At 39.3% G+C, this 25,021-nt stretch overlaps 1 protein-coding gene across 3 annotated transcripts; it reads left to right on the forward strand.

The window, feature by feature from the left end:
• Positions 1-331: 331 nt before the first annotated feature.
• Positions 332-24,023, forward strand: GUF1 (GTP binding elongation factor GUF1). Of its 3 annotated transcripts, XM_063310347.1 has the most exons (17): positions 388-836; positions 2,294-2,405; positions 3,547-3,695; positions 4,465-4,545; positions 6,563-6,640; positions 7,762-7,845; positions 8,610-8,674; positions 9,445-9,648; positions 10,050-10,189; positions 14,310-14,433; positions 15,620-15,752; positions 16,475-16,618; positions 19,289-19,422; positions 20,583-20,684; positions 21,471-21,590; positions 22,797-22,833; positions 23,255-24,023. In XM_063310347.1, exons 1-17 carry the CDS (start codon positions 684-686, stop codon positions 23,390-23,392), a joined length of 1,998 nt encoding a protein of 665 aa, XP_063166417.1. In that variant the 5' UTR covers positions 388-683; the 3' UTR covers positions 23,393-24,023. The 3 variants fall into 3 exon arrangements, with proteins under 3 accessions (XP_063166418.1, XP_063166420.1, XP_063166417.1); XM_063310348.1 differs by lacking the exons at positions 20,583-20,684; positions 21,471-21,590; positions 22,797-22,833; positions 23,255-24,023 and adding an exon at positions 20,301-20,488 and having other exon boundaries at positions 332-836; XM_063310350.1 differs by lacking the exons at positions 20,583-20,684; positions 21,471-21,590; positions 22,797-22,833; positions 23,255-24,023 and adding an exon at positions 20,239-20,288 and having other exon boundaries at positions 332-836.
• Positions 24,024-25,021: the final 998 nt, after the last annotated feature.

Raw genomic sequence — 25,021 nt, forward strand, 5'->3', positions numbered from 1 at the left:
GAAGCTCATCTGCTTTTCGTCATGGGCTGCCAGCTTGCTGCAAGTGAAATACGTAGCCATCACTCTTTTCTCTTTTAGGCAAGCATCATTATACAAAGTGAAGAAAAGGAGTAAGAACCTGTAAGCAGCAGAAATCAAGGCACAAAAAGAAGAGGAAAATCAGCTAAATCTAGTTTCTAGCCACATCATTCACTACACTGCTCCATACCTTTCTGCCACTGCAAGTCATCCTTGTGTCTGTCATCTCATGCCCTGCTACCTGTTCTTTAGGAAGTGACCCATCTCCCAGAAAAAATAATATCTATCTATCTATCTATCTATATATGCATACATACATACATACATATTGCAAATCTAGGGAAAGAAAAAGAAGAAAAATTGGAACAACTTATGAATATTTGGGGGAAAAAAAGTTGAAGCATTCTCTGTTGCAGGATTTATCCAGCATGTCAGCCTACGTAAAGAGGAAATGGATGCTGTGAATGAGATCCCTGTTTTTTCTGCCATTTTAATGTTGTTGTTGTTAAGAATACCTACCTCTGTCTTTTGGAAAGTTGCCCTAAGACTGCCTCTGGTCATTACAGAAATGAGTGTATCTGCAGAGGCCTGAGGCTGAATCATAGGCTGTTGTAAACATTTCCTTTGCTCAACCTGGACAGTGATCCTGCAGTTACTCTGGAAGCATGCCCTCATTCCTAAAAAGGGCATTGTATATCTCTGTCAGGTGTAAGACCTCCCACAGTGCTACCATTTTTTCATATCTTTCTCCTTGGACGGAAAAGCCTTCACTACATCATGCAGTTTTCTCAAGGCAATATTGCTCCAGGACATACAAGGTGATTGCTATTTATTTTACTTGCCCATACCTAATTGTTGGAGATTTCAGCATTTAAGTAATCTTCACATTTACCAATGATAGAGTTGCAGAAACATTTCTCTGTTGATAATGAGCTTGTGGTGTTAATTTTAATTTGAAGTTTATGACATTGTGTAATCAAAGGCTGCTGTAATTGTTCCTGTCTGTCTGAGATTTTGCTCTTCTCTGATGTGTAATATTTATTTGAACATGGCTTTTTTTTTTAAAATTAAAGTGGGAGGCTTCCCAATAGAATCTCAGTTCTAACCACCCTTATTTGAAAGTAAGAGTCCATGTATTGTGGTAGAATTTACCTGCATCACTTAACCATTCCTTATGGGATCCATTTTGTGAAGCTACCCGCCCCATTTTTTGAATGCATGCTAAAAGGTTGCCTTAGCCCTTTTATTGTAATTATTGAAATGCCTGCATATTTGTGACATCTCTCTCCATCCCTTCCCTTCCAGAATTATCTCCTCTACTTTCCCTGCTCCGATCGTCTCATCCTCAGTCTTCCCTTTTCTCACCTTAACATGGTTGCATCTTACTAGAATCAACTGTCAATATTTGTCATCTCTGTTGCTGTTCTCCACAGCAGCTCCTCCTTGCTTTCCAAGGAATCTCCAAGACCTCCCCTTCCCTAACCTTATGCTTCTAGACCCTTATGTGATCTTTATTTATTCAGCTAAGATGGTCAATAATCTGGAACTGCGCGTATGTTTCATTCCTGAACAAGGACCCTTCCTTTAAAAATTATAAACATGAATGAGCTGTGATGTGTTCGCTAGCTAGGGTGCCGTTAATAAGATGTTGCAAAAAGCAGACTGTATAACGGGGGTTTTACCAGCCCAGTATTTTCCAGGTTGGTTGCGTTTCCAATTCCATGGTGGCTAAGCATTCTGGGAGTTGCAGTCCCAAAGAATTTGGAGGATGCTGGACTGGAGCAGGTTGATTTAAAGTGTTACTAAAACAAGATTTATTTCAGTAATGTGGAATTAGAATCCAAAGTTTATTCATAAATACAACAGGCCTTTTTTTTTTCACTGTGACTGTCAGGTAAGTAAATGTACTGCAGATGAAAGGTGTTCCCTGACTAGGGGTTTCTAATGCCATGGTTAGTTTTCATTTCTGATATAGTGGCTCAGCAATGACTGGATTGTGCTATAAAACAATAGAAATCCCTAGCAATGGCCTAAGACTGTTTTTACGATATTTGTGGTGTCTCTGTTGCATAAATACATACAGTTCATATAGTTAGGTGATGATTGCTGTTAAAGTAAGAGGCCATATTAAAAAGTTTAATTCCAAAGGGCAGGAAATGGAAATGATTATGATTTAATCAGAATATAAATATATTTGTGAAAATACACTTGCCAGGATGCAGTTTGTTCCAAATGGCTTTTATTACTTTGTCTTTTTTTTTTTAATCTGTTTTAGGATACAGTGGATATGTCGTCGTTTCCAGCGGAAAATATTAGAAATTTTAGTATAGTAGCCCACGTGGACCATGGCAAAAGCACTTTAGCAGATAGGCTGCTGGAAATAACAGGTGTGGTAGTTTTTATAATATGTTATGCTTCTTTATTTGCATATTTTGCTATGCGTTCTAATGCCAAGTTTCTTGTATTTACTGAACGTTCCATGGGTGAAATACTTCAAGTATTTAAAATCCCCAGGCTTAAAATGTCACATTTCTCTACAGAGGTGACTTTTAAAATTCAGTTTATTGCCATGCTGTAGTGTATTCATTAAGAGTCAAGAAATTAGAAGATTTTATTTATTATTCAAATTTCTATTACCACCCATCTCCCCCCAAAGAGGGGGACTCTGGGAGGTTTACAGTAAACTGATTTTGGGATTTCTGTTCTATTTACACGTGCTAAAGTTATTTATTTGTTTGTTTGTTTTTCAAATTTATTATCACCGCCCATTGACAAGCAGAGTCAATGGAGAACCTGGAAGTGAAATCACAAGTCGCAGTCACATGATGTCTCACTTAACGACCATGGGTGACTTACTTAATGACAGAATGGGAAGTGACATAAGTCTGTCATGGTCACATGATGTTTTGCTTAATGACTGTAGGCAACTCGCTTAATGACCACAGTGGAAGTGAGGTCATAAGTCTGTTGCGGTCACATGATGTCTCACTTAACAACCACAGTTACTCAGTGATGGTGGGGAAAAGTGAGGTCGTAAGCCCATTGTAGTCACGTGATGTCTTGCTTAACAACCGTGCCACTTAGCGATGGAGTTGCTGGTCCCAATTGTGGTCGTTAAGTGAGGACCACCTATATGCTAATGCATGGTCTTTGATTTGGAAAGTCAGCACATGTAAATGGGCCTTTGATACCTGTATTGAGGGCTAACAACAGGAGGGTGTATCCATCTACTAATGGAAGGCTCTTCAATCTAGTGGGGGCTTGGATGGATGGGGTAGTTTTGCTGATTTTCATTCCTCTGTGCCACTTCCTGTGTCTGCCCAAATCTGCTCCCAGAGGGTTGGGGGCTGCCTTGGAACAGTGTGGCCAGTGATGCATTTGGCAGAATAACTTTGGGAGAAAAAGGGAATCTTAATGGCTTCATTCGGTGGACTCTTTGGTGGCACAACGACCTTTCCATGGGAAGAGAATGTAGCTCTTTCTCACTTCGTGATGAATAACGATCAATGGATATCTTCGATCCTTTAGGAACGATTGCCAAAACTGACCATAATAAACAGGTGCTGGATAAATTGCAAGTGGAGCGGGAAAGAGGAATCACGGTTAAAGCCCAGACAGCTTCCCTCATTTATAACCACGAAGGAACAAATTACCTCTTAAATCTCATTGATACACCTGTAAGTGCATCGTCGGAGTACATGAAGTATGAACAGGAAGACTTACTGCAAAGCAGGGGGGAAAAAAAAAAGTTGGTGGCTGCAATCCAGCTGTTCCGATTTGCTTGTGTTGTTAGGCTCATGCCGGGCTGTCATCTCCTGATATATTAGTCATAAGCAATCCTTCTGCGTGTTGTTGAGGTGAGATGAAACCCCATTATCATCATGCAGGAGTAAAATGCAGCTATAATTAATCACTGACCATAATGCTGTTTCACGCTAATACGGCTAATTCATTAAATGAGACTTAAGTTGTTGAGAGAGTTTGTAAACAAACTGGCTGGTGAAGCATCCAGACATCTTCATTAGGCGATACGCAACTCTATTCCTTAACAGTTGTGAGATCACTAGTGGAAATGCATAAATCTCAGGGGCATCAACGGGGGCTATCAACAGTGTCAAAATGGCGGGCGTAACCAGTCAATCAAAGCCCCACCATTTTTTATCTGCATGTGGTACCTGCAGTGCACATAACTTCTGCCAGTTCTTTTAAGCTGATAAAGAGATTGACGTTGCAGCCATTTGTTCCTGCCATGGAAACTATTTATTTATCACTGGTCCCAGAGATTGAGGTAGAGCTCCTGTTGTATCTATGAGAAGGCAAGAGGGGATTATAGTAATGGACTGAAATTGGTTTGAGGCTTTTCTGATAAATAAGCAGTGGGCAGCATGATAACTTCATGGCAATCTGCTGATGCTCTTCACCAGATTTTTCTTCCCCTCTGCATAGGGTCATGTGGATTTTAACTACGAAGTGTCACGATCATTGTCGGCTTGTCAAGGAGTCTTGCTTGTGGTGGACGCAAATGAGGTAGGCTTGAAAAATTAAGCTGAATTGTCTGACTGGAAACCCCTTATAGACTTTTCTCATGAAACAGAAAAGAATGAAATTGTGACATACGGTTTTGATGATTAAAAAAAAATAGATTATAGAAAAATGTAAGTCATGTTGGAACCATAGAGTAAGAGGTTAATTTACATTTATATCTGTAACTGCTGTAAAGGAAATCGGAAGCTACTTCTTTATATTTCCTTTCTTTATATTTCCTTTTTTTTCTGCACAAACCATCCCTCCCTCCCTCTTTCGTTTCTGCAAATCCATCCATTCATCCATCCATCTATAGTTGAATAGTTTCTGAAGAAACAAAAAGGTTTCTAATTCCAAATGTGGATGTGGAAAACGGGTTCAGCAAACAAACAGATGTCATTGTGAATGGCTTTTAAAAATATGAAAAAGAACCAAAGGGGGTCTGTTGTAGTCATTCCTTCCTTGTGAAAGAAAGAGGAGTTTGTGATCCTGGCCTGCCATCTTAAATGAACTGAGTGAAAGAATATATCAATTTGGAACATGTGAAACATCTATCCATATTAACTTGTATTCTTAAACTCTGGTAAGGATTTCAGAGAACTAGACAGATTAAGGAATTAGTGACAATGCCACTGAATCAAATATGATGTTGTTAAAAAGTTTATTGCCCTTGCTCAAGAGGTGAAAAATATGGAGCCTAGAAGTTGCATGCAGCCCATACATGTGACTTTAGGAGCCCCCAAGATTGTGCACCAAGATGGGGTAGCAAGTCACTGAAAATAGCAGCTATGATTTTTCACCTCAAGAAACTGAATCTTCTTTTAGTGCTTTCTCCTGCTGGAGGTTCATGACCATCAATTCCGTTTTTGTCCAAAACAAGGACACTGCATTTTTTGAAAACCCAGAAGTGTTTGCAGGATCAATAACAATGCAAGCTCCTTTGTGCATATGCTCAACTTCAAAATAGATATTTTCATACAAAAGGGACGGATTCTGTCTTCTGTATGGACACTATTGTCCAAACCAACTAAATATATTTTTCAGCCAGGATTTTTTAAAAAAATAATCTGTTTACATGGTTTGATAAAACTAAGTGTCCTTTTGAAGGGCAAAACTTAACACACAGTACCTATTTTACTATCTCCAACCCTCAACATTGTTAAAAAAAAAAATTTTAAAGGAGGGGACAAAAATTAAACTCTGCTCCCTCTTAAGATGTCCTCACTCATGTGGCCTTTGGCAACAGTAGTTTTTAAAATAGGGTTAAAATCAATCACTAAATGAGTGTCTGTTCCTGTTGTCTTGGGGTTTAGAAAACCTGTAGAGATTCATCTCATTCACCAGTCTGCTAATTGCCAATCGGTTTAGTATTGATTTTAATTTAACTTTAAACAAAACTTTTTTAAAAAAAAAATCATTCGCCACCTTGGGTTCTGACTGAAATACAAAGATGGAGCACAAATGGAAAAATATAAAATAACATAGTGGGAGAGAGGAGAGCTGGATGACTGTGTTTGCATTGTGGGCACTTATAAGATGACTGGCTGGCTGGGAATTCTGGGAGTTGAAGTCCACACATCTTAAAGTTGCCAAGGCTGAGGAACACTGCTCTAAACGGTACGCTCCAGATGGGATGAACTACAATCCACAACAGCTGTACGGGCTGGGAATTGTAGTTCAGAACATTTGGAGGACTTGAGGTTGCAGCAAGTAGGCTCCTGGATGTAGCCCCAGCTGTGATAAATTCGTCCTTGCTTCGGCTTAATCATTACAAGTGTCATGTTTGTCATTGCAGTAGGAAACTTCTTTATCCAAACCAAACTAGCAATTGAAAGAATGTGATTTGCTCTGTTTTTTGCCATTTCTCTACAGCTACTCTTTGTTTCATGCTTATGAGCAGTGAAATGTATGTTAACCTCTGTTGTTATATCAACAATTTTCTTTGTGGTTTCTGTTCTGCTGATTTTTGCAAACAAAAGAAAACACGACTGTAAACTGTTGGAAACTCACATTTTTCTAGGGAATCCAAGCTCAGACTGTAGCAAACTTTTACCTTGCATTTGAAGCACAACTCTCAATCATTCCTGTTATAAATAAGGTAATATTTCCCGCATTCTCCGCAGCATTAGTTATTTTTAGATACTTTGCAAATAATACCCACTGACTTCATTTGTCACAGAGATTAGGAACAGTAGGATAGATCCTGTGCTAGCTGTCCTGACTGCCTTTTCCTGCTGTTTCTTAGTTTTAAAGCCATGTGTAATCTCCTGATGTTAGTCCTTGATCTCTCTGGGTATTTCATTTCGTTGTTCAGATTTTGCTTAGTTTAACTTTCCACTTTCCTCCTGTTTCTTAAGTGTTGAGTTATGTTTGATGATTGGACTTAGAACTGTTTAAGCTTACCTGGAGTAAACTCTGAAAAACAGTGGAATTTACTTGAAGGGAAACATGTACCCAATTCTGCTTATGCCTGTCTTCGTTCTTTGAAATGGCAACAAAACTGTAAAATATTGTTAGATTTATATCCTGCTTTTATTTTGTACATTTCAAAGCGCAGTACATAATGTTCTCAATTCCTATTTTCCCCACAACAACAACCCTGTGAGGTGAGTTGGGCTGAGCGGGAGGGACTGGCCCAAAGTCACCCAGCCGGCTTTCGTGCCTAAGGCGGGACTAGAACTCTTATACCACATCTGATTGGCTCTTGGGCTGAGAGAAAGGGACTGGCCCCAAGTCACCCAGCTGGCTTTCATGCCTAAGGCGGGACTAGAACTCTCATACCACACCTGATTGGCTCTTGGGCTGAGAGAAAGGGACTGGCCCAAAGTCACCCAGCCGGCTTTTGTGCCTAAGGCGGGACTAGAACTCTCAGTCTCCTGGTTTGTAGCCCATTGCCTTAACCACTATACCAAACTGGGATTTTTTTTTTATGAGGAATTATTTTAGGCTTTCTAAGATTACACTTCTACTTATCAAGCTGTTTATTTCACATGATTGCTCTAAATAATCTTCTTTGCCTTAAAAAGAGCCAGACATTTTTTTCAGATTAGACTAACAGAAAGACTAACAATAGTAAATGTGCAAATTCTCCCCCCGCCAGCCCCAAAATATCAGCGATTATGTATCTTTTCTCATTTTGCCACAATAGAATTCAGACTTTGCTGCATGGCAAGGATTGTTCTAATTTGAAACTAGTATAACAGCAGCATTGTTTTGCAGATTGATCTCAAGAATGCAAATCCAGAGATGGTTGAAAATCAAATTGAGAATGCCTTTGATATTCCGAAAGAAGATTGCATTAGAGTAAGACCCCTTTTTAGGTTTACAAATATCTGTGTTTGGCAATTGCAATTTTTTTAATATGCATAAATGTTTTAGTTAGTTGCATAAGCAAAATAATTTTCTTACAGTATATACAAATAGCAGTATATTCAGAAGCAAATTGCTTTAAATTCCGTTAAATGTAGTTCATTGTAAATGTGTATAGGACTACAGCCATTGTCACAGGCCCTAATACTGCAGAAGTGATACATAGATGCTTCTGCACACAAAGATGTTTTCTGGGACATGTGGCAGAGATGCCCCTAAGTTCATATTGAAGGCTGATACTTGCTGCAGTGGTTGACAGTCAATCTTGATAGTATAGATCATTTCCTTGTCTGGCAGCTGAATTTAGCCCTCCCTCCCTCCTTCCTCCTCCTCCTCCTCCTCCTGTTGATTTTAACTCCTAGCAACTGCTTCTGTAAAGTTTTCTTGTTTTTTCTTTTACCGTTGCAATCTTTCCAGTTGATTATAGGGAAGCTAAAAGTTTTGAAAGAAGCTGTAGTTTTACAAATTACCCTGTTTTATCTTGAGCTCCACATTGCTGTACCCATTCTCTCTGTTGTGGAATGAGTGGTTCTAATTGTTGAATAACCATACTTGTACACTATTCCTGTTCAAGAGTTCTTCAAATATAATGGAATATTATAATGGAAACATCAGTGGGGCACGTGCCTTGTATTAGTTTGGGTGTATGACAGTGATCGCTGAAATGAGGCCAAATTTGCTTTTTTGACTTGTTTCAGATTTCAGCTAAACTTGGAACAAATGTTGAAAGAATACTTCAGGCAGTTATTGAAAGGATTCCTCCGTAAGTTCGCTTTTCTATCTCATTTTCTCCTTCATTGACTACACATGTGGTCACTTCAGATCTGTGGATAATAGCCTTAGGCAAACGTTCTTTTTCATCCAGACTAAACTTAATTATAGAAGCTATTGATGATACACCTTCCTAAAAAGTTGAACCTATATTCCTGACAAGTTCCAACAAGAACGAAACTGGTCTTCGAGTGGTTAGTAGAGAATATAATCACTGAACTTCATTGTTAGGACTGTTGGTTATAATAATAAAACTTATTTATTTACTTATACACCACTGAATTTTTTTTATTACTATTTTTAATCTTCGCTTCCAAGAGACCCTTGGAGGCATTTTACTGATGTTATTTGGAAAGTTGGAGAAACATTTCAGCCCATTTTTTTAAATTTGGAAATTGAGAAGTTCCTCAGATAGGTGTGTTAAGTCACCAGAAGCTTACCATCCCTATTTTGAGTATTATTTTACTTTGAGAGAGAGAGAGAAAGAGTAACACAGTGTTGAATGTTGGTATTGTGGCCTTCGTTGTCTCTGAGGGCCACAAAAATGAAGGGCTGCTCTTGCCTACTTGATTTAGGAGTGTTAATTTTAATTTGGCAACCAACATATGATGGAACACATGAAGAAGAAAGCCCTTATAAGAACTTTATATCTTACACCTTTTTTAAAAATTGCTGCTTTAATCTTTACTTTGGGGGAAAACACTTGATTCTGAGTAATAACTTTCAGTAGGTTTTGGTGATATCTGTCTGTCCTTGTAACAGGCCAGTGGTTAATGTACATGAGCCCTTGAAAGCATTGGTGTTTGATTCTACCTTTGATACCTACCGAGGGGTGATTGCCAACATTGCACTCTTTAATGGAGAAATTCGTAAAGGCCATAAGGTCACAACGGCTCACACTAAGAAGATTTATGAAGTTAATGAAGTAGGAATTCTGACGCCCAATGAGCAGCCAACCCATAAACTGTAAGTTTTTGAAAGCAAATAAATAGAAAATATTATTTGTCCAGCCATAGGAAGTAGCTTGATTCCTTATTCTTATGGCTGCTTTTTTTTAGAAACTTTTTTTCCTTTAATATATATGGAGCGTTATCATGCTAAGTCTAGTAGGTAAAATCAGCTAATGGCATTCTAGAATGTTTTCCTTATGCTCTTCACCTGCGTTATCAAATTGGGACCTATAGGGCACCAGTTGATTTCCCATTAATTTGCAACTGTTTGTATCTCTTCAACTCCCAAAGTTGGCACAATGACTGGCCTTCCACAGAACTGTAAAGTTGATGTAACCCTATTCCTAAAGAGCTTGTCTACAATGATCTGAAATACCTTAATGTCATCTAATACCACGTGATCCCACTTTCATTTAGATACGCTGGCCAGGTTGGCTATTTGGTTGCTGGCATGAGAGAGGTTACAGATGCCCAAATAGGAGATACAATCTATTTACATAACCAACCAGTGGAGCCGTTTCCTGGGTTTAAATCCGCGAAACCCATGGTCTTTGCAGGTGAGGTGCACACAGTCAAAAGATAGGAAAGCCCTTTGATGTCTGTCAACAAGGGGAAGGTGTTGGGGTTCATTATTACAGAATTGGTGTTGCTGTTATCAGAAGAATAGACTTTGGTGCTGGGCAAAACATTCCAAGCCCTCCTTCAAAATCCGAGCATGAGTCATAGGAAGCGTAGCAGCTCTTCTCATGGATATGCTTGTATTGCAGAGTAGGGATGTTTACTATAGGTCTGTCCATGCCATTGATCTGGTTGAAGGAGAATGTGCTAGGAATGTTGCCTTGAGCCTCTGGAGGAAAGGCAGAACATAAATCTTTGCACATAAGTTTTAATTACTTGCTGAACGAGATGTTGCAAAGCATCATCTTGAATGCTTTGCACAATATTGGATACTGAAAGCTCCACTGTACTCTTTTCTTTTCCTGTGTTTTCACAGCTGTACGTCCTTGGTCTTAATGACATTATATGAGAATATGGGTAATTTATTTCTATTAAAGTATCCCCCAGTATCATCAGTCTGTGTGCTAGAATGACAAAATAGAGATGGTTCCTGCTTCTAATGTTTAATAGTTGGGAAAGAAAACCAAGAGAGCCTTAATGCAAATTAGAACATACTCAACAGGTGCCTGTCCACTCTCTTCTTGAATGCTTTCAGCAAAGGGAGACTTTATTTATTTATTTATTTAGTCAGTCAGTCATCTCCTCCCATCGGGGGACTCTAGGCGGTAGAGTCTAGGTAGATACTATCCTACTGGTTAATTGGTTGTGCTGTCAAACCACTTTTCCAGAGTTTCCTCTAACAATCAGTTGGAATCTGTCTTCCTGTAACTTAAATGCGTTGTTCATTCTAGAATGATTGAGAATAGGTCTTGGCCTTCTTCTCTGTTAATATCCTTTCAGGCATTTGAAAAGGGCTATCATACTCAGCCTCCCTCCTTACCCCAAATCTTCTCTCCTCTAGGCTAAACATACCCTTCCATCTCACTTCATAGGAAGTAATGGCTAAACTACCTACATTTAACATCTTTAAGTGATAAAATGGCCCTAGTTGATTTGGAAGAAAAATCAGATCTTGCACCTGATCATGGATCCATTATAGGCTGAAAATAGCTTTTCACAGGCCACTGAATATACTGTATAGCTTGACTCCAAGAGGTAACGAATGTTCACATGAGTGTACACCTGCTTCTGAAAGAGAGTGGAGGAGAGCTCATAGACCCATCATGTTCTTTTTGACTCTTGTAAGGCAGACGTTGCTAAGTCATTAGCTTTGTCTCTGAAAAGCAACAGGGATATGCAGCAGAGTTTAGCTGAAATTATGAAGGGTTTCCTCCTCCAAAAAATAAGGTGGGGAGCGCTGTAGAAAGAGAGCCAGGAAGGAGAGTTGGAATTTTCAATTGGAAGAGAAAAAACTGAAACTGGGAAGGTGATAAATGGCTTACTAAGGAAGTGGCAAAAGTCCTTTTTAAAATTACATTGTGCTTTATACTAAAAATGGGCATTCTATCACTAAATAGTTATTGACCAGGTGGCCTCCATTTCTTCAGACAGGGCCTTATTTTGACTATATTTGGGGGAGAGGGGTTGAGTCAGTGTTGACTCCTGGCAACTGCCTGGACTAGTCCCTACAGTTTTCTTGGCAAGATTTTTGGAAGTGGTTTGCCCTTGACTTCTTCCCAGGGCTGAGAGAGGGGGACTGGCCCAAAGTCACTCAGCTGGTGTCGTGAATAGTAGAATTCATGGTCTCCAGGTTTCTGTTCCCCAAGCCAGTGTCTCTCCCAGTATAGATAAACTAGCTTGTGTTTTACAGCTCTTTACATTTGTGTGTTTGTGTGTGTGTGTGTGTGGTGTATATGTGAGGTGCAGCATTTAAATTTTAAAAAGAAGAATTTTGCTTTCCTGTAAGCTAGTAGGAGTAAGCGCCTCAAGTTTGAAAATTCTTTGAATTTCTTCTGCACTGGGGAAATGGTCAACATGCCTCTCCCAAGGATTTTCAATTCAACTGTAATGTATGCATAGCTGAGAGAGAGGTGGCAGAAATGTCTTGGGCAGTCAACTTGGTGAAACATTTGCCAGGGGGTCATTGGTGTGCCACCCTAAATGTGTTTAAAAATATGTACCTGTCCACAAGAGCCAGTTTGGTAAAGGTGTTGGAGTAGAATCTGGGAAACCTGAGTTCTAGTCCTGCCTTAGGCATGAATTCCAGCTAGGTGACTTTGGGCCAGTCCGTCTCTCTCAGCCCTAGGAAGGTGGTGGTCATGGCCAACCATTTCCGAAAATGCTGCCTAGAAGACTGCAAGACTTGTCCATGCAGTTGCCTGGAATCAAGGCTGACTTGAAGGCTGTATAAAACCTGTTATAAGGATGCATGAAGCAGGCAGAGGAAGCTAACCCTAGTAGAACTAAAACAAAGAAATATGATAAATAAAATAATAAAATAAATATGAAACAATTTTAACATATTTGATGTTTGATAAAGTAATGCCTGTTATAATGCTGGCAGATGTCCAGCAAAAGAGCTGGGACAGGAAACAGTCATTTGCAATCCATTTATTAAATTTAAAGTCCCTGACCAAAGAGCAGTAACGCTGTAGATAAATCCAATAAAGTGAACAGTAGCAGATTAAAACAAATGTATAGATCCATGAAATGATAATGAGGATAACAGAGTAAAAGAGGGGCTATCAGACTTCGTAAGCCATGAAGGAATCATGAACCAATATTACTAGGCCCAGTATCTTCTGATTGCAATCGATACACTACAAAATTTTGCAATTCTTGTAGACATTTCACTGGATTGATCATGTAATAGGAAAGGCACAGTTTCAGACTGGGACCAGCCTGAGCGTAATAGGAGAGGTGGACACCAGGTAGGGTACAGGGGCCAGCCCAGAAGGACTTACACCGTTGACTCAACTCTACATCTGGGTACAAACAGAAGTATTCTGATAAGGGGTGTCGATAAATCTTTCTTGCGTCACCTTCCCAATGTTTTCAGTGCTTCCATTTGTGTTCATAGTGGGGCCTGCTGCTATCAAACAACCCCTCTCTTTACATAATTGCCCATAGTCATCGATGATTCCAAATGTGTATGCAGAGTCTGTTAGTACATAACTTGCTTTCCTTGGGCTAACTGACAAGCATGATGTAGGGCATAAAGTTCAGCAACCTGAGCTGAAACTCCTGAAGGCAATTCTCCCTCTCCTACACCTTCTGCTCCCCATCAGTCACAGAAGCTGATCCCTCCACATAAAGTCCCAAACTGGCGTCATCTAAAGGTGTTTCCTCCAGATCAGCTTGAGGTGCCATGGGGAAGAAAAGAAAGAGTACCTCCTCTTTAGTGGATATGGGTACAGACATCATATTTAACAGCACAGTACTTTCCATATGCGGCTTTAACTATCACCACTCATGTTGCCATAGGATCTCTGCAACCTCTATTACATAACATGAAACTAAGCAATTACCTTTCACTATAGGGCCTTTATTTGATACTCATTTCTTTTTAGTAAAGACTGACTTGGATGCTAATCTTTGGGGGAGGGATTTGTCATGAAAATTGGGCATCATGCTATACTGTACTCCTGAGGGTGTCTTTATGGATATTCCTGAGCTTAAAGATCAGAACCAATTTTAGGCCATGTTGGATGCTGCAGTTAATTAATTGGATTTCTGTAAACCACACAAGTGGTATTCAGTGCCTGTGGAGATCATTGCATTTTTTCACCAGTAGTTTGAGAATGGTTTTTTTTGCTGAAAGAATAATTCTCATTCAGAAATATTTTTGCCTTTGACAGTTGTTCAGATAACCAGTTTTACTTCTTCAGGTTTGACAGAAAGAAAAATTTTTCCCTGACCCAGAAGAAGTTTGTCCCCCCCAAAAAAAAATCAAATTTATTCCATTGGAAACCTTTCAGTTGTGTGTGTTTGACTGACTTGTACATGTGAAATGAAATTAAAGATGCATTGGTATCTGGTCTGTTAATTGTAAGCTGCAGTTGAAAAAAGCATAGGTTTTCTGCAGTGGCCAGTATTAAATGGGTCTAATTAAAATGCAGAATCCCATATAGGGTATCTGTTGGTTGCCTTTCTCAATAAAACCACTGTGTGTTTGGACAGGAGTGTATCCAACAGACCAGTCAGAATATTCCAGCCTGAAAAGTGCACTAGAGAAACTAACTCTTAATGACTCGAGTGTTACTGTTCAACGAGACAGGAGTCTGGCGTTGGGAGCTGGATGGAGGTGAGTTTCACTACATTCATTCATATTTTGGGTTGAGATATTCTTTAGTAAAATCCGGCAGGCTTGATGTTTTACCTTCCGCAGTTCTTAATGGGAGATTTACCAAAGACCCCAAGTGTTTGAGAACCTTGAGTCCATGTAGCATAAATGCTATTGAGACTGGAGTCCTTGGTGCTCTCTGAGCCTTGTTGTTTTCTTGCAGACGTTTCATTGCCAGACTAGGCAACATCTTCAGTGCAAAGAGGGAATGGGCCTTGCTCTCAGTTTATATACTTGCCCTGCTTGTGTTGGGGGAGTGGTTCTCTCCTTGGGAGTTCCTTGATTGGGCTGTTGTTTGCTGCTTGGTTGATTACCTGAGTTAATAGTTCCTTGATTAGGTGTATTGTGCTGTTTGATGGTTAGGTTTGATGGTTAGCAAGGCCCACTCCCTCTTTGCACTGAAGATGTTGCCTAGTCTGGCAATGAAACATCTGCAAGAAAACAACAAGACTCAGAGAGCACCAAGGACTCCACAGTTCAACCCTGAGCTACAAATACTTGCTATTGAGACTATCACCCATACGGTTTTACACTGCTCCTATTACCAGCACAGTCAAAAAACTTTAATTCTTCCATTATTCACACTTGTTATAGGTCATAATGAAAGCTATCTTCTTGATTTTCTCTTCTCAGATAAGGAACTGTTTATTATATACAACATAACTAGATTTTGCCTGGCAGTAATTAAAATTTGCGAACAGATAATTAAGGGTACTGGGCGTGGATATACTGATTGAGAATTCTTTTTATTTTATGTTTTTTTAAAATCTATATTTTTTTACATCTTTTTTGTGACATTTAGAAACCCTTTAGTTTATAGTTTTAGTATTAATATTAAAATTTTTATAGAGATATTTTAGTGTTTTGATTTTACAGTATTGTGCTAGCAGTTCTAGTTTTTAGTTATTTTCTGTTGCTTATAGGTTTCAGTGAAATGATTGAAATGAGTGTAAGTTTCCTTGTTTGTATTTTATGCTGGTCTGTGGCTGAAATAAAGACTTGTTAGTGAAATGCAACATTTGGGGCAAGTTCTCTATCATTTGGCTTGGAAATTTAAGATGTTCAGTTTCGTTGTGTAAACAGTGATTCTTTAGCAAAATGCAGGTTTGTACCCTTAAAAAATGTCATTTAAATGATGTATTTAAAGGTTGGGTTTCCTTGGCCTTTTACATATGGAGGTTTTTAATCAGCGCTTGGAGCAAGAACACAACACATCGGTCATTTTGACGGCCCCCACTGTTCCCTACAAGGCAATTCTTTCTTCTGCAAAATTGAAAAAGGTTATAATATATTTTTTTTACGTCTGAAATTGTCAATGCGTGAGGATAAATTGAGCATAATTATTATGATTTTCATAATTTATTTTAACTCTCCAGGACTTACATTACTAAGTTCTCAAATAAGACATTCTACTCTAGAAGATAATTTGGAATTGCTTGGGAAATGTCAGGAAGTAGTCTTATGATCCTGGTTTGATTCCATTGCTATTGGCATGGGGGCAGAGTTCACTTGGAGAGCAAGCTAAAATAGTCCAATTTACAAAAACCGATTTTACAAAATGCTTGCATCTCTGCATGAATTCCTCCTGAGTCCTTGATCCTGCCAATTAGCCTTTAGTGGAGGCTTAAATTAGCCTTTAATTATAATAGTAATTCATATCTGCCCTGCATTGGGTGAGAAAAAGAATAATCACAAGGGCTTGTAAAGCAATTAAGAAATATGGCAGATATAAATCTCCGGTGTGAGCCACTGTTGCGGGCAGAATTATGATGTAGCACTAAACAATTTACTTTGGGTAGAACTTGTCCTCAGTTTCCCTAGTTTATTTGCTTAAAAATTATATGTCATCTATGTATATGTCATCTATGTCCACTTTTGGTTATAGATAGCTTACAATTATTTGTATATCATTTTTTTTAAAAAATATTTAAAACGTTGCTAATTTTTTTATTAAAAAACTTCAAAAATCCCTCTATAGCTGTTTTCTTTTCCTGTTTTGTAGGAACATAAAACAGAGGAAATCACAATCATAAATCCTGCAGAGTTTCCTGATAGTTCCATGGTGGTGGAATATTTGGAGCCTATTGTTTTAGGCACTATTGTAACCCCTAAAGAATATATTGGGGAAATACTCGCTCTATGCCAGGTTGGTACATAAGGCTGAGAGTCTTATTGTATTGAGGGTGCATTTCTGATAGCACTTGCAGTTTGCTTAGTAAGTCTTACCGAGCTCTAAGGCACACAGGATTTTAATTATGTGCAGCCATTTGTCTGGCACTGCTAAAGAATCCTTCCATTCTAAATCACTGGTTCTTAAACCAGTGACACACATGTCACGGGCACAGTGCAGGATAATTAAAAATTTAAGCCTTTAAAACTTATTGTCAATTATAATAATGGAATGCCTCTAATCATATTAATGCTTCTTGGAGAAAAATGGGATTTTGTTTCTATAATGCGGAGACCCAGGGTCTTTGATAGAGTGCCTTGTGGGACTTATTATGCAAAAGATTGAGAATCCCTGGGCCAAGCTATCAACATGGTTCATCTGAAACCTGAGCAACCTTGAGCCTGTGTAAACTGAGGTTTCTTCTACAATGCATTATAGGGTTTGGAGAAGGTCTGTGCTGAACACATTTATGTGGAAACTCCATGTCCTCAAGAACTACTTCATTTTGACTTAACAGATAATAAAATATATTGTGGTTATCACAACTGCTATTTACAATACAGCAGTTTTCATGTTTTATCTCAGTAATTCTTATTAAAAACTAGGTCTTCGAAAATATGTTTGACTTTCAGGCATTTCCTTAGCTTCTTCAGAGTAAGTACACCATTCAATCTACAATCAGTATTTTGAACCTGTTGTAGGATATTATTTTTTAAAAATAAAAAACACCTTTTTCTAACAAATTAGTCCAAACAAATAGGTTTTCTACAAATGAGTTCCTTTTGAGGTAAAAGATAAGACTTGGTTCTGAGTAAATTGCTGTAGGTCTGCTTTACTATTACAATATTACTACTATATTTATTTATTAAATTTATATCACCGCCCATCTCCCCCAATGGGGGACTCTGGGCAGTTTACAATAAAATAACACTGAAAACATAACCACCTAAAAATTACCATTAAAATATACATAAAAACAAAAGTAAAATCCAAGTGGAGATGGAACACAATCACTAAGCGGTGCTATGGCGCCAGCCATCCCCAGGTGGAGCTATCACTCTCCGCCTCCCAAGCAAGGCGGGAGAACCAGGTCTTAAGTTTCTTCCGGAAGTCCGAGAGCGAGGAAATCTGTCTCAACTCCGGGGGCAAGATGTTCCAAAGGGCGGGCGCCACTGCAGAGAAGGCTCACCTCCTGGACCCTGCTAGATGAAATTCCTTTGCTGATGGGGTCCGTAGCATCCCCTCCCTGCCTGACTGGGTGGGACGGGTCGATGTTATGGGGACAAGACGGTCCCTCAGGTACCCTGGTCCCATGCCATGTAGGGCTTTAAAGGTGATAACCAACACCTTGAATTGGACCCGGAAGCGAACTGGGACCCAATGCAGCTCACGTAACAGTGGTGTCACATGGGCTGATCTAACAGCCCCAATAACTGTCCCCGCAGCCGCATTCTGGACCAGCTGAAGCTTCCGAATGCTTTTCAAGGGTAGCCCCATGTAGTCTATATGGGAGATGACAAGGACATGAGTGACTGTTCAGAGGGCATCTCGGTCCAGTAATGGGCATAGCTGGCACACCACCCAATGGTGTGCAAAGGCCCTCCTGGCCATGACTGCCACCTGCTCTTCGAGCAGGAGTCGCGAGTCCAGGAGGACCCCCAGGTTCCGCACTGGTTCCGAATGGGGCAGTGCCACCCCATCCAGAACCAAAGATGACAACTTCCTGGAACCCGAGGGGCCATCAATCCACAGCCACTCTGTCTTACCAGCGTTCAGTTGAAGCCTGTTGTTCCTCATCCAGGCCCCACAGCCCCCAGGCACCTGGAAAGGGTGCTTGATCTCCTTATGCTATTTTTCACTTTGCAATGAAAGTTACAGTATCTGTGACTTTGAGATTTAAAATCTTAAAATTATCCCTGACTATTGGCCATTCTGGCAAAAGCTGATGATTGCCTTCAGCAATAAAAGGAGGACTATGTATTCTAAGTAATAAAATACAATACTTTTATTATTTTCATGAGTCTTTTCACAAGTAGTCCTTGAGTTACGACGGTAATTAGGACCAGAATTTCCATTGCTAGGTGATGTGGTTGTTAGTCGAAACATCACATGACTGCATCACTTAATGATGGCAATCCCAGCACTGCCTTCAGCAGTTTCAGCTAGCTGCCATTGTCCCTGGGCCTCTACTTTAGCCCCAGCACTGCCATTGAGGAATGCCACTGTGCAAAGTGGGCAAAAGGGCAGAGATGGTGGGGAGATAGGCGGGTGGGGGGAATTGAAGCACCCCTGTGGTTGTAAGTGCGGGCAGGCTGCCGAGTGCCCGGATTTTGATCACATGACTACGGGGGCGCTGAAACGGCTGTAACTTTGAGGACTGGGCATTCGTTCAGCGCTGCCATAACTTCGAACAGTCACTGAATGAATGGTCATAACTCGACTACCTGTACTGCTTTAGTAGTCAGAACTGTTAGAATTTGGGGCTATTATATAAACTTATTCCACAACGAAACTTTGAAACTTGACATCATTTACTGTGTTAATTGCCAGGGTCGTTTTTACTCCTCACCCACATCTAGCATTTGATCAAGGTTTCTTATAACAGAAAAGTTGGTGTTCATCTCAGATTCTGTGTCACTTTGTCAGACTCGAAGAGCTGTTCAGAAGGACTTGGTGTACATTGATGATCACAGAGTCATGATGATTTATCACTTTCCACTGAATGAAATTGTAGTGGATTTCTTTGATGCTCTGAAATCCCTCTCCTCTGGCTATGCCAGGTAATGTAACTTTTATATCATGGTAAAGCATCCCATAGGTAAAAGGTAAAGGTTTCCCTTGACATTAAGTCCAGTCGTGTCCGACTCTAGTGGGCAGTGCTCATCTCAGTTTCAAAGCCGAAGAGCTGGCGTTTGTCCGTAGACACTTCCGTGGTCATGTGGCCGGCATGACTAAACGGACGCCATTACCTGCCCGCCGAAGCGGTACCTATTAATCTACTCACATTCGCATGTTTTCGAACTGCTAGGTTGGCAGGAGCTGGGACTGGCAACAGGAGCTCACCCCGTCACGCGGATTCGAACCGCCGACCTTCCGATCGGCCAGCTCAGCAGCTCAGTGGTTTAACCCACAGCGCCACCGCGTCCCAAGAAAGCATCCCATACTTGCATAATTTTGAGTATAATAGTTAGGAATCCAATGCTAGATTCTACTCACTTTTGGAAGATGAGATGCATGATTTGGGGCTTGGGGAAAGCATGATGTTCAAATGCATTTGCTGGGAGTTTGATGTGTGTCCATACACATGCATGTATTTATGGTAGGCAGAGGACATAGGTTTAATTGTCTAGGACTATCCCACAGGCTTACCTGTGTGTGATGGGAGTTGGCTTCTCCATGATCTTTTAAGATCTTCATAAGCTAGATAAGATTTTTCTCCTTCCAGTGCTATTTGAGTTCTTGATTTTTAAGTACTCTAGCAAACTCTAGTGGAATATGAAGGTATACCTCATAAGAAAAAAAGCTCTTAAGAATTGTGGCCACCTCACACACTGGAGGTAGAGGAATAATAATTGCATATACTTGTGTGTTTATAGATACGGTTGAAGTAAAGCATGCTTCCTATGTCATGCTAAACCATGATATATTTTTCTCATAGCACGATGTCCAAATTCATCCACTGTGGTTTGTGAACCGTGCTTTCTCCTTGGAAGGGTTTACACATCACGTTCAGTCAAAGACACACACTGCCTTATAGTTTAAGGGTATAAACCTGCTGGAGTGAACTTGTTTTGTGATGGCGTTATAAGTGAGTGTGAAAAAGAGGCATTTTCCTTAGGGACAAAAACTGCCTTTTCAGGAATTGTCCAAAGAATATAGTAGAAATTGTATCTTTTAGAACGCTCAAATATGAAGTTAGTTGGACTATTGCTGTTTTCAGTTTTGACTATGAAGATGCAGGATACCAGCCTGCGGATCTTGTCAAAATGGATATTCTTTTAAACGGAAAGGCTGTAGAAGAACTGATAACTATTGTACCTAGGTAAGTCAATTAAATGCACATTCATTTTTAAAAAGCATAGTAAATATCCTTGGGATAAACTACCCAAACCACATCACATCTTTTCCATGCACATTTATTTTATTCTAAAGAAAACCAATGCTTTACTCACACTTGCAGTTGAAAGTTTAAATGGATAAACAAATAACCCCTGAAGTATGAATGATAATGAATGTAACAAGACTCCAATGGAACCTGTCTGGATTTGCTATTTTAAGGGTGATTTCCTGGTTTTGTTTATAGTCCCCCAACTTTCCTTTTTGGAGTTTTGCTACATAGAGATTGTCTGTCTGTCTGTCTCACAATTCAATCTTTTCTCTGAGTATGATCTCATTAACTTAGCCTTATCTAAGTTTAAGTGGAAAATATTAGTATATTTTATAACTTACAGAGGGAAGTTTAACATTTACGTATATCCCACTGAGGTTGAGCAAGTAGGTTGAGAAAGCAGAGTTACCTAATCAAGATCAGAAGCCAACAAATCTGTTCTATTAAGATTCTCAAACCCAGAGGTATATTCATGCCTGTCTACAGATCCAAAGCAGTAAGTACTATACTGAATATGAAAAGGATCGGGCTAGGGAAGCAGTCACCATTCAAGGAAGATAGATGTATCTGGGAAACGGTTCACAAACTTGAGTTCCAGGATGGGGTTCTTTTGGACACCATTGTTGAGATGTCATCATTCATGATGTCCGCTGTTGACACCTCCTCCCCTGGGAAAGGGCCCAGGGGCAGACACATTCTTACCTTTTTTTTCTTTTTCAGAGACAAAGCCTACTCCGTTGGTAAAAACATGTGTGAGCGATTAAGAGACATTATTCCAAGGCAATTATTTGAAATAGCTATCCAAGCAACTCTCGGAAACAAAATAATTGCAAGAGAAACGTAAGTCATTATGCTTGACTTGATTTTAAAAGATAACTGCATAACTTTCCCCCCTTTTCAGTTCTCTTAACTGTTAATTTTTTTTAGTGATTACTTGACATTCAGACTATAATCCTGATTTCTCTAAAGTAGGTGTTTCAGACTGAGAATTACTCTTGGCCTTTGAGGGAATGCATCCCTTCAAGAAGTAGGCTGAGCCAAGGCAAAAACACATTGATTAAAAGTAATAAAAATCGTTTAAATTCTTTTAACATGATTATTCCCCATGCACATTATTTTTCCCTTTCTGCCACATTTGAAATTATAATTTGTCACAAGTTCTGGAGAACTTCTACAATTTTGGGCACACCCGGCTTTAAGAATTCTAATGAAGGTGGATGTAAATGATGCCATGTTTTGACCTGATAACCTGATTTCAAAAGCATGTCAGAAATTTGAGAAGGTTTTATTGTGAATTAAGTGACTATTGATTGTTAGCTTGGGGCAGCTAACAATCACCAGGCAAAAGAACCCCCCCCAATAATAAATAAATAAATAAACAAACCCATAAAATAAACCAAATAGAGTATCTAACTTGAACATATATATACAGTATACACATACAAAAACATGCATTCACTAAATTCAAATCCCCAATCATAGCATGCACTCCTCCTATGCTTAATGGAACAACCAAGTCTTAACTGCTCTCCTGAAACTCAGAAGAAAAGGACAGGCTGGATCTCCATGGGGAGGGAATTCCAGATCATGGGAATGGTGATTGAAAATTTCCCCACTTCCAAGGCTCATCAGATGACATTCTCATATAGATAGGACCAGGAGGGAATTTACCTTATTTGACTTGACTGGATGGGCAGATAAATATGGGAAAAGATGGTCCCTCAGATAACCAGTTCCAGAGCCATGTAGGGCTTTAAAGGTGACAACCAGCATCTTGAAAACATCCAGAAGCCAACCAGCAATCATGGCAGCTCCTAAACCGATGGGGGTTACCTAAGTCTATCAGGATATACCTGTTACTACCTGGGCCACCATTTTGTACCACCTGTAGCTTCTGAAAGCTTTTCCAAGAGCAGCCCCATTTATTTATTTGTTTAATCAATAAATCGATCAATCAATCAGATTTGTCACTGCCCATCTCCTCCCACCGGATTATGGAATACTTTGTATTATACCCTCTAAAATGCAACTTATTTTATTTTCCAGGCTGAAACCTTTTAGAAAAAATGTTCTGGCAAAATGTGTAAGTACCAATTTCTCTGCTTTCTGTGAAAAGAAAGTCAAATCATCCCTTCCTTGTACTTTAATAGTAATTGCTGAATATATAAAGTGGTAACTTCCTGTATGTTTAAATCAGTTTTCGTGAGTCCAAGTTTAGTGTTTCATTTTTAAAAAAATTCTTCTTAATGTATGTGAGCCACTTATTTTTTTTAAAGTAAGATTTCATCCACTTCAGTTAAAGCTAGAACTGATGTTAAATTCAATTGGAGTGTTTGATACAATTATCAGTTTTTAACATACTTTTTATTATTTAGGATAGTAGCAATGCAAAAAAAAAATGGTATTATTAAACTTGACTTGCAGTCTTCTGGTTGGTATTGTCAATTATAATCTGGATACATTAATATTTATACATATATATATATATATATTTTAAAAAACAGTATGGAGGAGATATTACAAGGAAAATGAAACTTTTGAAGAGGCAAGCAGAAGGAAAGAAGAAGATGAGGAAAATTGGCAATGTGGAAGTGCCAAAGGATGCTTTTATAAAAGTTCTCAAGAAACAGCTGGACAAGTAGTTTATAGATGTTGCTTCCAGCTTTTTTTAAAGTCAAGCTGATGAACTGTTGAACCAGCTGTTTACAAATTGGATATTCTTGACTTGAATTTAACCTCATCAATATTAATGCACAGATTTGATACCAATCTAATGTAACTCTTTAGTAAAGCACTGAACCTGATGGCTGAACATTTTATGCGGGAAAGTCTAAAGTACAGCATGGAAGCTGAGAGCATTACTGGTATCTTTTGATGAAATTTCTTAGGGCATTGCCTTGTGCCAGCAACTTTCAAACAGGTACCTATTCATCTCCTTCCATATTTGATTACAATCTGGATATTGACATTTGCAAGCTCTTGGCTATGCCAGGTAAATAAACCTGGTGTACAGATATTGGATCTTTGGGGTGAGCTTGCTTAGTTTGTGTTTTTTAAAAATACTTAAATCTTAGTGTGGACCATAAATTGGATTATCTGCCTTACAGTATATTGACTTCTCATCTATTTTGATGCCGTTTGTATAAAGTTAAGAATTTGCAGCAACAATTTATTTGAACTGAACTTCACTTTCCCAGCAGAGGATGTCAAACAGTTGATGTGTTCCAAGTGCAGAAAGACTACAAAGTGCTTTAAATAAATGGAAGTACTGGATCCAGAGAGTAACTTTATAACAAAAAGATGCTATTTCTTGCTGGTATATTTTCATGGTTATTACATATTTATGGTAGCATCAAATGCTTTAACTGTTTTAAATGCACTAAGTGTCTATTCCCATCTGTTCTTTCACACCATATATATTACCTAAATGCTGTTAGCATGTGTGCTGGAATGGCAAATGGTCCTAGGTACTAACCTTCTGTACAATCTAAATATGTCCTGGCTATGTGCCTAGGGTATTGTTTTCACCTTGTTCCCAGCCCATGAATAAGACAGGCTTAAGTTATCCTTAGTTGTACTAGCGATATATTAGTATTTCCTCTTATTTCAGTACTGTCTAGAGGAAGCCTCAAGGTGTGTAAAATCTATTATGCTGTGTCACCTGTTAAAAGATAGCTGAGTGGCAGTGGCTGGGAGGAGAGGCAGGATAGGAATTAGTAATAGGGGCATCATATTTTTTTCCCCCAGTGGGAGGCCACAGACATTAAGGGACTTGTAGGCAGAGAGAATTAGGCTGTGCTTAGTTTTGTAGTCCCTTGTGGATCAAGATAATGCCCTGATCCTGCTAGCCTTTCTTAAGGCCCTAAAGACCTGGTAATGTGCCCAGGCCTGGGGTCCCAAGTGTGTGAAGGGTCCCGTCTCCTGGTTATAGTAACAACCACGGATTGTGACATTCTCCTCGGCTGCTGTGTATTTTTATTTTTGCGCTCGTAATGGAAATTTATTTTTTAATTTATTTTAAGATTGTTTGCTGCCCGGAGTCACTCGCTGAGATAGGCGACTGTACAAATTGAATGAATGAATGAATGAATGAATGACTAGGAGTAAAAAGCTTAAATTGGTGTTTTTCAAACATGGCCACTTTAAGATGTGTGGATTTCAACTCCACACAGTTGAAGTCCACATATCTTAAAGTGGCCAAGTGGTTTAAATGATGGTAGAGCTCCAGGGTTTGGGCAGTTAAAGATGGAACTATAGCGATTCATATTATT

The sequence above is a fragment of the Candoia aspera genome, chromosome 8 (genome assembly GCF_035149785.1).
Source record: "Candoia aspera isolate rCanAsp1 chromosome 8, rCanAsp1.hap2, whole genome shotgun sequence".
NCBI lineage: Eukaryota > Metazoa > Chordata > Lepidosauria > Squamata > Boidae > Candoia > Candoia aspera.